General features: G+C 44.5%; 1 protein-coding gene across 1 annotated transcript in view; it reads right to left on the bottom strand.

Annotated features, from left to right (window-relative positions):
• The window catches only part of Enpp6 (ectonucleotide pyrophosphatase/phosphodiesterase 6), a 111,146-nt gene that overhangs the window by 16,902 nt on the left and 81,769 nt on the right, over window positions 1-12,475 (bottom strand). Inside the window, exon 6 of the mRNA XM_046419096.2 lies at window positions 8,050-8,187. Coding sequence (XP_046275052.1) covers window positions 8,050-8,187 — 138 coding nt within the window. The remainder of the gene's footprint in view (window positions 1-8,049; window positions 8,188-12,475) is intronic.

Raw genomic sequence — 12,475 nt, 5'->3', positions numbered from 1 at the left:
AAATCAGCAGAAGTTGTTAGAGTAGAGCAAAGTACTGGAGAGAAGCAGTAAGTGGATGCGGGGGTCCTTTTTTCTTTTCTTCTTTTACAGGATGCATTCATTGACGTGTGCCAAGGGGGAGGAGGGCATGCATGAGCTCCCAGACAGCTTTCACAGGCGACCCTAATCACCACCAGAGAGCAAGCTGCCTCCAGCACTCCCCATCTGACTTCCTGACGCTCAATTAGTTGGGCCTGGACAATACCACTCCAGCTGCCACTAAAGCTCAGAAGCCATGCTTTCCAGACTGTCTTGATTTCCCCAAATATTTTGGGCCCAGGCCTAACTGCAGTTCAACCACAGGCTTTAGAATTGAGCCTGGCATTTCATATCCTTTGCCAGTTTTCAAAATAAATCTTTCCTCCAGAGAAAAACATTGGCCTCCTGTAGAAGCTGGGGCCTCAACTTGCTGCATTTCTTTCAACCCAGAGAGGAATCCAGAAGATCAACAGTGAAGCCCCATGTGTCACAGTCTCTCACCAGGCTCTGGTCCCATCCTGTGTATATGAGCTCAGTGGCATGAGATGGACACTGCCCAGGAGAGGCCACACAAGAATTAGCCCTGGAGGAAGGTACTGGGGAATGAGGTTGATCAAATTATGTGCATGTACAAATATGGCATAATGAATTCTACTATTATGTATAATTCTAATGTGCCAATTTAGAAAAAGAAAAGAAAATAAAGAAATCAGCTCTTGAAAACTGCTAGGAAACCCAGGAAAGCTGATGTGTCCTGCTCTTAGGCTGCAGCATCAGGCCATCTGAAGCTAGAACTACCATTGGTGGTTTCAACACCTTTTCCCTGTTAAAATCTCTTCCAGGGCTACTAATAGCCCAAGTTAAAGACTTGACTTGGCTTTCTTCTCTGTGTACTAAGTGACTGATTTATAAACCTACAAAGTGAACAACCTGTCAACAGTAACCAAAAATTTACTGTCTTGATATTCATTAATCTCTTCAATCTACCAACATGTACAGAGACTCTACTGTTATATGAGGTTCCACGAGGAGAAGCCAAGCTCAAGATCCAAGGCTGTGTCCTCGAGGAACTTCCACCCCGTAAGGGGGGAGTCCAGAAGTAGACAAATAGCACCAGATGGAGTGACGACTAAGAGTCGTAGGAAAATTGTAAGATGGACTGAATCAGGGACTCAATGGACATTTGGAGGAAGAGATGGTATCTGAGTTGGGCTTTGAAGGACAGGTCAGAGGTAGGGAGAGGGCATCCCGGGGTTGCTACTGACTACTCGTTGGGCTGACTGAAGTTATGTCAGCAGAGCAGGATTACCCTTCTTGACCGTTCAACTCTCAACGCTTAAGTCTTGCATGGGAAAAATCATTTTCACAAACATGAGAACGTTGATTTAAGTATGTGCAAATTACCCATGATGGTGATAAGAAAGGGGAGACCTGGGACCAGGAAGACAAAGAGGAAGCAAAGTGGGCTGTCAAGCAACTCTAAAGGTTTCTGCAGTGTGACATGAACAGAAAGAAAGAAAGAAAGAAAGAAAGAAAGAAAGAAAGAAAGAAAGAAAGAAAGAAGGAAGGAAGGAAGGAAGGAAGGAAGGAAGGAAGGAAGGAAGGAAGGAAGGAAGGAAGGAAGGAAGGAAAGAAAGGGTGGTGTTAGAACTTCCGCTTCTGTTAGTGTGAACAAGCTGAGATGCACTTCTAGACTCCACAGGGAAACAGTAGGGAGAGTCTGATGCAAAAAGAGATCAGAAATACATGGACCATTTTGGGGAAATGTTTGCAGGATCTCTGGAGAACTGGACTGACTGAGTACTTAGTCGTCACGTATTCAAATTCTGGTTTGTCGCTTGTGGACAGTGACAAAGATAGCAATTATTGTTATTGCTGTTGTTGATGGATATGTTGAAAATAAAAATTTCTCCATATATTTACTATCTGCAAAATGCAAGATAGCTTGGTGCAGACATCATCGAAAACCTGTTGAGGGAAGTTGAAGGTGCATTCAAATTTCTAATGATCCAGGCATAATACAGAAAGATTATTTTACAACATCTGGTAGTACTAATTAAAGGTATATGAGATAAAATTGATAGACTTCGTTAAATGGGTCAATGTATGAAAACTAAGAATTTTTGTGGAACTACTCACAACTAAAGACTCAGTTCATTATCTCTGCTTTTCCCATGAGCTATGGTTGTATCCTTTCCCTCAGCCTGGAGAGCAACCCCTTCCTGGCCGTCAACTTCAACTCCTCCTTCAAGTTTCAACTGCAAAGTCTCTTTCTTACAGAAGCCTTCCTGCCCTATCACATAAATTAGGTTCCCTCTTCTCCCAGATACTCTCTTTCATGTGCTCTTTTATACACTGAGCACTCAACACATTTTGTAATTGCACACTTCTGTTCTGCAATGGCATGCACACTTATTTAATATTTGGCTCCTTTGCTAAGCTGTATCAGGCAGGCAGGGACTCCCAGGAGTCCCCCCACCCCCAGTATGGAATTATACCTTTGCGCTGTGTGTTCCAAGCAGTGGACACTCAACACATATTTGTCAAGTTTGATAGACAAATGATTGTTTAGGCACATGGCCTTCAAGGAGGAGGATGGAAGAGGATGCTTGAATTTGTGGAAATTACTGTGGTATTCCTGCACTTTGCATTTTGCTATGCTGTCCCTAACTATCCCCTATGTCAAGGGAATTTGGTCCTCACTGGAACTGCAGAGCCACAGACATCGTGACAACCCACTCCTCTGCCCAGCCCATTTCCAAGGATTTCCTAAGGGAAGAAGTGGCAAGATGGCTCACTGGAAACCTTGGTGAAGCATGAGTGACAGTGGTGCCAGTCCTCCTGGGAAAAGGTGACTTCCATTCCCTGGAAGGAAGAAGCAAGGAAAAGGCTTTCCAGGGGACAGTGCCAGGTCTTAGGGAGGTCAGGGAGGTGGAGCAGGTGTTAGGAGCCTTATTTCCTATCCTTGAAGGAAAGAGCTGGGCTGGTGGGACAGGCTTGGGCTTGACTTCCTCGATGGCCTGTTGTTTGCTTCTCCACATTTTAGTTCTCCGGGAACACGAACACCTTCAGGTTTCTGTCCTTTCAGGAAGGGAGGCCTGAGAAAGGGCTGAGAGCAGCAGGCAATCCAGTCTGCGTATTAGAACATGCAGGCGTAGAAGCCAACTGGGAGTCGCTGGGCAGGGGGTGTGTTTTCTACAGCAGCATTGGTAGTCACACTGGATACTGGTACAATTTCAGGTGACAAATTAAATCTGCTTCCCCTCTTTTTATTTTTATTTTTTTTAAGCAACCACAGAAAGAAATGAACTTGGTCAGTTCTCCCTGGTTGGCTGCCTTAGGGTCTGCCAAACTTAAATCGGTGGCAGAAAGTTGGTGTATATATGGGATGGGCATTTTTACCAAAGAAGCCAAATCTTACATGTTTATGGGATGGCAGGTGTAGGAGGAAAGAGAAAGGGGGATGGAATTGGCTCCCGCCTAGCATCGATTTGTCCTGACTCAGCTGTTTTCTGAATCATGTTGAAAACAGACCCTGCTCTCCAAGCTCAGACCTAGTGAGATTGCTTGCAGGGCTGAGAATGTCTCCCTCCTGCAAACGTAAAGTAGAATCCAGCACAAGAGCATCATCCAGTGCATTGTGGACTGGGATGCAGGCTGCAGAGCAAAACACAACATTCTGTACAATTTAGGGACAAATTTTGTAAATAGGAATGTGAGAGATTAACAGCCCTGGCACAGAACAGGACACAGAATAGAGTTTTCAATTCACCATAGTCAAGAAAGTATAATAAATACTAGAACTTTACAGAAGCAAAGTCTAAGCCAATAAGGAGAGAATGGGCACTTGTGCGTGTGTGCCTGTGTGTGTGTGTTTTGTTTTTTTGGTATTGGGGATTGAACCCTGGGGTTCTCAACCACTGAGCCACATCCTCAGCCCTTTTTAATATTTCATGTAAAGACGGTGTCTCTCTAAGTTGCTTAGGGCCTCACTAAGTTGCTGAACTTGCAATCCTCCTGCCTCAGCCTCCACAGCTGCTGGGATTACAGGTCTATGCCACTGTGAGCTGGGCATTTAAGAATTTTCAGAAAACAAATAAATATGTCCCCAATATCATTTTAAATTAGAATCAGAAATTGTAATTTTTGCATATGATGTCTTAAAAATATAAAGGCATAAATTCAAGAAGAGAAGTTAATAAATGATTAAGGCTTCAATCTAGGAAACTAACATAGAAAAAGGAGGGACCAAAAGAGGTCTACATTGCCCTTGGGACTCAGGGGCAATCATGATTTTGCAGAGAAATATCTGTGTTCCTATGTTACAGACCCTGTAAGTGACATTACTGACATTGGTTGTACTTTCTTCTTTGCTGCTAGGAAGCACTGAGCCATGTTTGCGTTCCATTTCATGTTATGTTGTGATAAGTTATTTGCATAACTAGCAATATCCACAATGCAGAGTCACTGAGAGAATTACAGCAAGTAGCCAGGAGTGGGTAGGGATGCGGCTCAGTGGTAGAGTGCTGTCTTGGCACGCACAAGGCCCTGAGTTCAATTCCCAGCATTGCAAAGAAAAGTTAAAAAGCAACAAGAAGGTACTAAATTCAAGATGGTGATTATGACAAACTGGCACATGCCTGTAATCCAAGCTGCTTGGGAGGTTGAGGCACGAGGATCACAAGTTCAAAGCCAGCCTCAGCAACTTAGTGAGGTTGTAAGCAACTTAGTGAGACACAGTCTCAAAATAAAAAGGACTGGTGATGTGGCTCAGTAGTTAAGCACTCTGAGTTCAATCCCTGTTACTAAAAAAAGAAGAAAGAGAGATAGATAGAGAGAGAGAGAGAGAGAGAGAGAGAGAGAGAGAGAGAGAGAAATAAGTGAGAGATTATCATTCTTGTTATTATTGGCCAAAGTTAAAAAAATCAGTGATCTCTATTTTTATCTGCAAAATGTAAAATAGCTTTATGTGCATGTCACTGAAACTTTGCACAGAGGGTCAGCTAAAGATTCTACTGACCCAAGCACAGGGGGTACTCATCTTTGCTAATTAAAAGTGTGTGAGTACCATCGAGAGTTTCTGTATTAGCGATTTGACAATAATCTTTGAGAGCAAATCTGATTTTCTTTTTTTTAATTAATTATACATGATGAATCTTATTTTCTCATATCCTACTACTTATCTTACTTCTGATTTCTTTTTTTTTAACTTTCTATTTCACATATCTTTGCAATCACCTCCAATCTCCCTTTTGAAAATAATGATTTAAACACTGCTCTGGTCATTGCCAGAGGTTCCCCTCTGTGCTGTGGGGAGTCCCTGCTGACTGACTCTTAGTTTTTATTTACTCAAATGAATATATATGTGTGTGTGTGCAATACATAGAAAAGTAACATATAACATGTGCAATGACCACATGGCCTCACTCTCAGAGGATTCTAATTTGCTAGTTTCCTGCAGGGGTGAGTCCTGAAAGCAGGGTGTCCTGAGAGGCCTTGGCTGGTCAGGATGTGAGAGATGGTCAGTTGCTCCTACTGTTCTCTCTTTGCTCTTCTTTGTTTTGGGGGCCATGTCTGCCTAATCCCCAGCTTCTTCCTCTCTTTTGTTTAGTAACTGTGGCCACCTGGTCTGCAACACAGCACAGTTCCAGATCCCAGAACCAAAACTGGCCCAAGGCAGAAATTTTCTACCCACACTATCCATTGATGACTGATAAGACAGAGGGGGGAAGTTGCTAGTGGTTTCTGAACTTCTGTTTTGAGTGCAGTTCAAGAAATTTAAGCATTAGAGTCTCTCAGGCGAGTGAGCTTCCTCTAAGTCCCTATACCTAATTTTGTTTTCATAACTATGTATACTTTTTCATGTTTTTATTATTAGTGCATTTTAACTATACATAATGTATTCTTTTCTTAAAGAGAATGTTTTCCTCACACAAATTCCAACATTTTCAAAGACCCACAAAACCTGCTTCTACCCCTGGTTCTGGGGTCTATTATTTTGCTCCTTGATAAAAGTAGGAGATGTGCAAAGAGAAGCTACACCCTTTCTTTCCTGCTTTGTGATGTTCTGAGGGAGTGTGATGCTTGGAGCTGTAGCAGCCATTTTGTGGCCTTAAAAGGAAAATCAGAAGAATTGTAATGGAGTTAACTTGGGGTCTGAATTAAACAACCTTGGAACGGCCTACCTCTAGACTTTCAGTTAAGCAAAAGAGTAAATCTTTGTTACTTCAGCCATTATTCAAACAGCCTATGACTTACAACCAAGGGCATCTTAATCGATACACTTAGGTCTCCCTCATTGTGGTGCTTTAGTCACTCATTGGAAAGATCTACATCTTCTTGCTGGATGAGCTGCTACTGAGATACCATAGTTACTTCCCAGACAGAACCCTTGCCAACCTAGAAGGAACCTCCCTTTTTTCCATGACCAGGTCACTGGACTTCCACTCCTAGCTAGAGCACTCCACCAGCCCCTCCCCACTGCTACTAGAGGGATCCAAAGCTGTTCCCATGGACGTAAGTGGTACCTCGCTGTCGTCCAGCATCTCCATGGGAAGCTCTGGCTTTGCACTCCCCTACCTCATCCAGTTTTCCACCAAACTACCCAAATCACCCTGCTTTCTTCAGTCTCCCTCTCTACCATAAACTTTCAGGGTATTTGGTTTCAGCTAAATAAGAGAAAGTAAACAATAGAGTCACATATTCAGGCTAAGACACGAGTAGAAGCAAACTGTGAATTGATCCTCATGGTTTATTTACTTTTAAAATTCAAAGCAACTCCACTGGAATTTTTATAAAATAAAAGAAGTTGCAAAAGTGAGCTCTGTTGCTTGTTTACCAATCAAGTCACACTCCAGGCATCAACCCAGGTGGCCCAGTGCATGCGTATTAAATGCACAACCCTAGAAACCACCATAAAGGACCATGTGGGGGTCTCCACAGCTTCCCTTCAGGTGAACTCCTAACAGTGAGACAAAGTGAGGAGAACTGCTTTGGGTCTTCGGGAGACAGTGTTAGTGGACACAGGAACCCTCTCAGAGACCTTCTAAACCACCTGGCATAGGAAGGGACACTCTGGGGCACTGTTGCCTCTGCACTGTGGGGCCAAAGTTTCTATCGAGATCTGCTGTGTTCTCAGTTCCTCTAGGACTAGGGGCTCCTCTTTACCTGCCAGCACAGGAGAGAGACTTGGTCCTGAATAACTGAAGTTCATGTCCCAGATCCCCCATTTTTCCACCCGCAGGCCTCTGGACTTCTACTCACTCACCCAGTCCATATTTTTCCCCTGGTCACCCCCTGCTCTGTCTCCCCCTCTTCTGGGTTATTTCGAGTCTCAGGTCTCATCATCATGGGTCTCAACAACCACTCACATGGGGCTCTTTTCTACCCTGTCATCTGATCTAAATGCAACCCGCCATCAAATTCATATCTAAAATAACCCACGTCCTCTTCAGGAATTGATCCTGAACATGATGTGACCTCAGGTTCCCCTGAAGGTCAGGTCCCCACAGCATAAGCTGATGCGAGACCCTGGTGAGCCTGGAATCGGGCAGACTGGGAAGAGGCTGTTGGAGTCATTCAGGCACCAGGTGACTAGGGTTGGAGCCCAAAATACAAGATCATCCTTGTGAAATCAAGCTGGCATCTGGGGGACCTGGATCTGCACAGTCCCGTCTGCCAAACATTTCTCTTAAAGGTGAAAGCAATGAGCTTCTCTCCGCTTTCTACTTCCCCAGAGCAATTGCTTGGGTTCACAGTAATTGTTCCGCTTTAAACAGAACAGGTTACATGGAAAGCGGCAATAATTGAGTTAAGGCCTGTTTGTTAAACTCCAGCGAGGCTGGTGCCACAGAGTCTAAACCGTGACCCTGGGTTTGCGTCTGCAGTTTGTGTCCACAAAGTCACCTGATGGAGGCTTTTGATTCCCCTAGAAAGGAAAGAATGCCAGGAACGATACCTCGGTGGAGACATCTCTTATGTGTCAGAGCAGAATTTGTAGCATGAACAAAGTGTGGTGTGTTTTATAATTACCTCTGCTATGAACCACCCTTCATCGGCCACTAAAGTCAAAGGAGAGACAAATTTCCCTCTCTTGTAATAGAACCTGTTTGGTATGGCTTCCTTCTCATACACGGTCATGTGTTCCACTTGGCTCAGTTTGTCATATATCTGCAAAGAAAACAGAGAACAACCAGTTTTGCATTCTCTTTCTTCAATATATTGAATCTATGGAATGGGAGAATCTATTTTAAAGACCAAGCAGAGATATTACCAAACATCTGGTAGATTTGACTATGTAAAAATGAGAGGGTTTTATACAGCTTTGAAAATAGGCTGACCTTATCTAGTAAGGCTGAAGATCCATGTCCCTGTGATCTAAGAAGTTCATCCCTAGGGATAGATAATCTTTTTTTTTTTTAATGTTTATTTTTTAGTTTTTGGCAGACACAACATCTTTGTTTGTATGTGGTGCTGAGGATCGAACCCGGGCCGCACGCATGCCAGGCAAGCGCGCTACCGCTTGAGCCACATCCCCAGCCCGGGATAGATAATCTCTCATGTGCCTGGACCTATAAACCTACAGAAGAGCCCAGACACCCAGCCACAGTGGAAGGGATAAAGAAAGACTACTGAGGTTTGTGGTAGAATACTACACAGATGAATGGAATACTGCTACAAAGAAAAAGGGATCTCAGTTTGAGGAAAATTATGCAAGTTGCAGAAAAATACAGGCAATACCATTTTTATTATATAAAGTTCAAGTAACCTATAAAAACAAACAATACATACGGCAAAACTATAAAGAGAATTGCAAAAATGGTAACTTAAAATTTAGGAAAGTGATTTCTTCTGAGACTAGAAAAGGTGATAGGTTTCAGAAGGACATGAAAGTGATGTCACCAATAATAGTAATGTTGTACTTCTTAAATATTCAGTGAATATAAGGAAACTGTTACAATATCATTCTTTGTATGTTGTACACATTATGATAATCCTTTTTATACACTCAACAACTAGTGAGCACTTTGCAAAAATTTATTGATGTCAAAATTTTGTACAATAAAATTGAAAGACAAATGAGGAATTATCTTAATGTTAAATACCCTAAAGATCAAAGAAAAAGCATGCACTCTTTAACCTGACCTAAGGAGCATATCCTACCTACACATGAATCTTAAAAGTACTAGTAGTTGAGCTAAACTGTGGAACCAACCTAGATGCCCTTCGATAGATGAATGGATAAAAAAAAAATGTGGCATATATACACAATGGAATTTTACTCAGCAATAAAAGAGAATAAAATCGTGGCATTTGCAGGTAAATGGATGGAGTTAGAGAAGATAATGCTAAGTGAAGTTAGCCATTCCCAAAAAACCAAACGCCGAATGTTTTCTCTGATTTAAGGAGGCTGACTCATAGTGGGGTAGGGAGGGAGAGCATGGGAGGAATAGATGAACTCTAGATAGGGCGGAGGGGTGGGAGGGGAAGGGAGAGGGCATGGGGTTATTCATGATGGTGGAATGTGATGATCATTACTACCCAAAGTACAGGTATGAAGACACAAATTGGTGTGAATATACTGTGTATACAACCAGGGATATGAAAAATTGTGCTCTATATGTATAATAAGAATTGTGATGCATTCCACTGTCATATATAAATAAAAAAATACTAGTAATTGTTTGTTAACTACATCGATGATTTCATAACAAAAACATAAACTTGGTACATCTGTTCAATATTTAGCAGCAGCTTAAATATTTATAGTTAACATTAAAATCAACTGGCTGATGTTGACTTGCTGGTCTTTAGCCAAACCGGGCATACATTCCTCTGTATTGCTGAATATAAAATTGAGTTTATCAACTCAAGTGTGAAAAAGAATTAGTCTTTAGGATGTTTAGCAGAGGGTTTCTGATGAGCCCACAAGTTAAGCTATGATACTTAAGAAAACCCAGAGTTCTTCAGGAAAGTAGGATTCACATGCAGGAGGATTTGGAGTAAATGAAAATCTGGAGACACACAAGAGGCCTCGCAAACCTGACAAACTGTCACCCAACTTTTGAGCAATCTAGTGACTGCTATAGACTGCTTGCAGGCTAAAGGTCACTTGACTTAAACATCACATTCGACAAAGCTCTTCCCAGCTTGTAGGCTGCTGGTACCGAGTGTTGTGGAGACGGCACTCTTCTAAGTGCCAATTGGAGACAAAGATGATCTTCCTCACCAAGAAAACAGAACTCCTCTCAAGAACCTGCCCATGTGAAAAATACCCTTTTCGATGGCATATTTAGGGAATTCATGGGGACGTTGTGTGAACATAGCCAGCACCTTCGTTCTCTGACCACAGAGCCTGAGAAGAGAGGAGCACCTCCCACTCCCAGGTAAATGGCATGAGTCTGGGGAGTCCTGACATTGTTGCCAACTGTCTCCCACCAATGAGACTAAGTATTGAGCACTAATAGCCTCGTGCCACAAGATGGACGGAGCCAGTGGCCCCAGGGCCTCTTCCTGGCTCCCTATGGTTGACAACCTTAACCAGCAGCGGCCTCACCTTCCCTGAGAAAGACAGCTTCTTCCTGGTCCTGATCAGTTTTATCTGGGCCTGGGCAGAAGCTCCCTAGCCTGTACAGGGAGATACCAGCAACTGGAGAGTCAAGTGGTAAGTCAAAGGTGACACTTCTCCATTTTCTCTAAATGGCTTCCCACCTACTTCCAGGCACAATTATTGTTTTGAGAAAATGGTACTCAAGGTCTAATCACCTCAAGGTTTTCCAGAAAGGTAGCGGCAGAGCTTTGTCCCCCATCAGCACACTGTGGAGACTCAACCACCCTCTTGAGGACATTCCACTTAGACAGTGATCATCATAATAAGAGACCCATGCAGCATCATTGCAGAGGGCCTAGCACACTTCTGTGAGCTCCCATGAACTCTCAGTAGTAGCAAGGGACAACTGTAACGATGTTGTCACATCAACATATAGAAAAGCAACAGAGATCCTGGGTAAGTGTTTTGCCTGATGCTCAGATGATGGTAGAGCTGGCATTTGGACCCCAGGGCTGTGGCTCTGAGATAGAGACCCGAGCCTCTGCACACGGGGCCTCCCTCTGTGGTTCAGCACGTTCATATCTCCAGTTCCCTGCTGAAAACAGCTTATTTCCAGAGAAAGAGCATTCTGTCTGCCTCAGCGAGTCCCCTTATTTACCTAAAAAATAATGTTTTATAGCCAATAATAAAATAGCCGTAATCAGGGCTTGCCACGTGTGCTGGTCGCCTGCTGAGTACTGCACATCCTTGAATTTATTTGACTTTTATAAAGTAGATATCATTACAGAGAAACCACTGGGGTAGATACCATTCTAGAGAAGGATGGAGCCAGGGAAAATGAACCACTTGATCACTTGGTGAGTGAATGGCAAACTAGGTCACCTGCCTTCACAGTCTAAGCACCTAATGCTAAAATATATTTCAATATTAAAACTATAGGAGAGGACTCAGTCAGTAGAGGGCTTGCCTCACATACACAAGACCCTGGGTTCAATCCCCAGCACCACAAAAAAAAAAAAAAAAAAAAAAGCCAATGTAATGCCAGTCTCAGCAATTTAGCAAGGACCGAAGCAACCTAGCAAGACCCCATCTCAAAAAAGGGCTTGGGATGAGGCTCAGTGGTTAAGCACTCTGGGTTAATCCCCTGTACCCCCCCAAAAAAAAATTAAATTAAAAAAATTATAAGAGCCGCCCCCTCCCCCGGCGCCTGCAAGGTAGGCGGAACTGTGACCACCGACAGAACAGGCCCAGCGGCCTGCTGAGGGGCAGAGCCGCCCCCTCCCCCCGCGCCTGCAAGGTAGGCGGAACTGTGACCACCAACAGATCAGGCCCAGTGGCCCGTGGAGGGGCAGAGCTGCCAATCATGCCTGCAAGGTAGGCGGACCTCCGACTCCCTGGCAGAACAGGCCCAGCAGCCTGCTGAGGGGCAGAGCCGCCCCCTCTCCCCGCGCCTGCAAGGTAGGCGGAACCGTGACCACTGACAGAACAGGCCCAGTGGCCCGCGGAGGGGCAGAGCTGCCCCCCACGCCTGCAAGGTAGGCGGACCTGTGACCCACCGGCAGAACAGGCCCAGCATCCCACGGAGGGGCAGAACTGCCCCACGCGCCTGCAAGGTAGGCGGACCTGCGACCACCAACAGAACAGGCCAGACCTGCAACCGAAAGGCAGAACAGGCCCAGCGGCCAGCGGAAGGGTAGAGCCACCCCCCCCCCCGCGCCTTCAAGGTGGGTGGACCTGCGACCCACTGGCAGAACAGGCCCAGTGTCCTGCAGAGGGGCAGTGCGCTGCCCGTGCCTGCAAAGTAGGCAGAACTGCGACCACCAACAGAACAAGCTCAGCGGCCCCCAGAGGGGCAGAGCCGCCGCCCACGCCTGCAAGGTAGGTGGACCTGCTACCGACCGGCAGAAC

The sequence above is a fragment of the Marmota monax genome, unplaced genomic scaffold (assembly GCF_021218885.2).
Source record: "Marmota monax isolate L192 unplaced genomic scaffold, Marmota_monax_Labrador192_F-V1.1 WCK01_AAM20220418_F8-fsc00113, whole genome shotgun sequence".
Taxonomy (NCBI): Eukaryota; Metazoa; Chordata; class Mammalia; order Rodentia; family Sciuridae; genus Marmota; species Marmota monax.
Note: the sequence above shows the minus strand (reverse complement) of the source record. Positions and strands in the feature narration are given on the sequence as shown.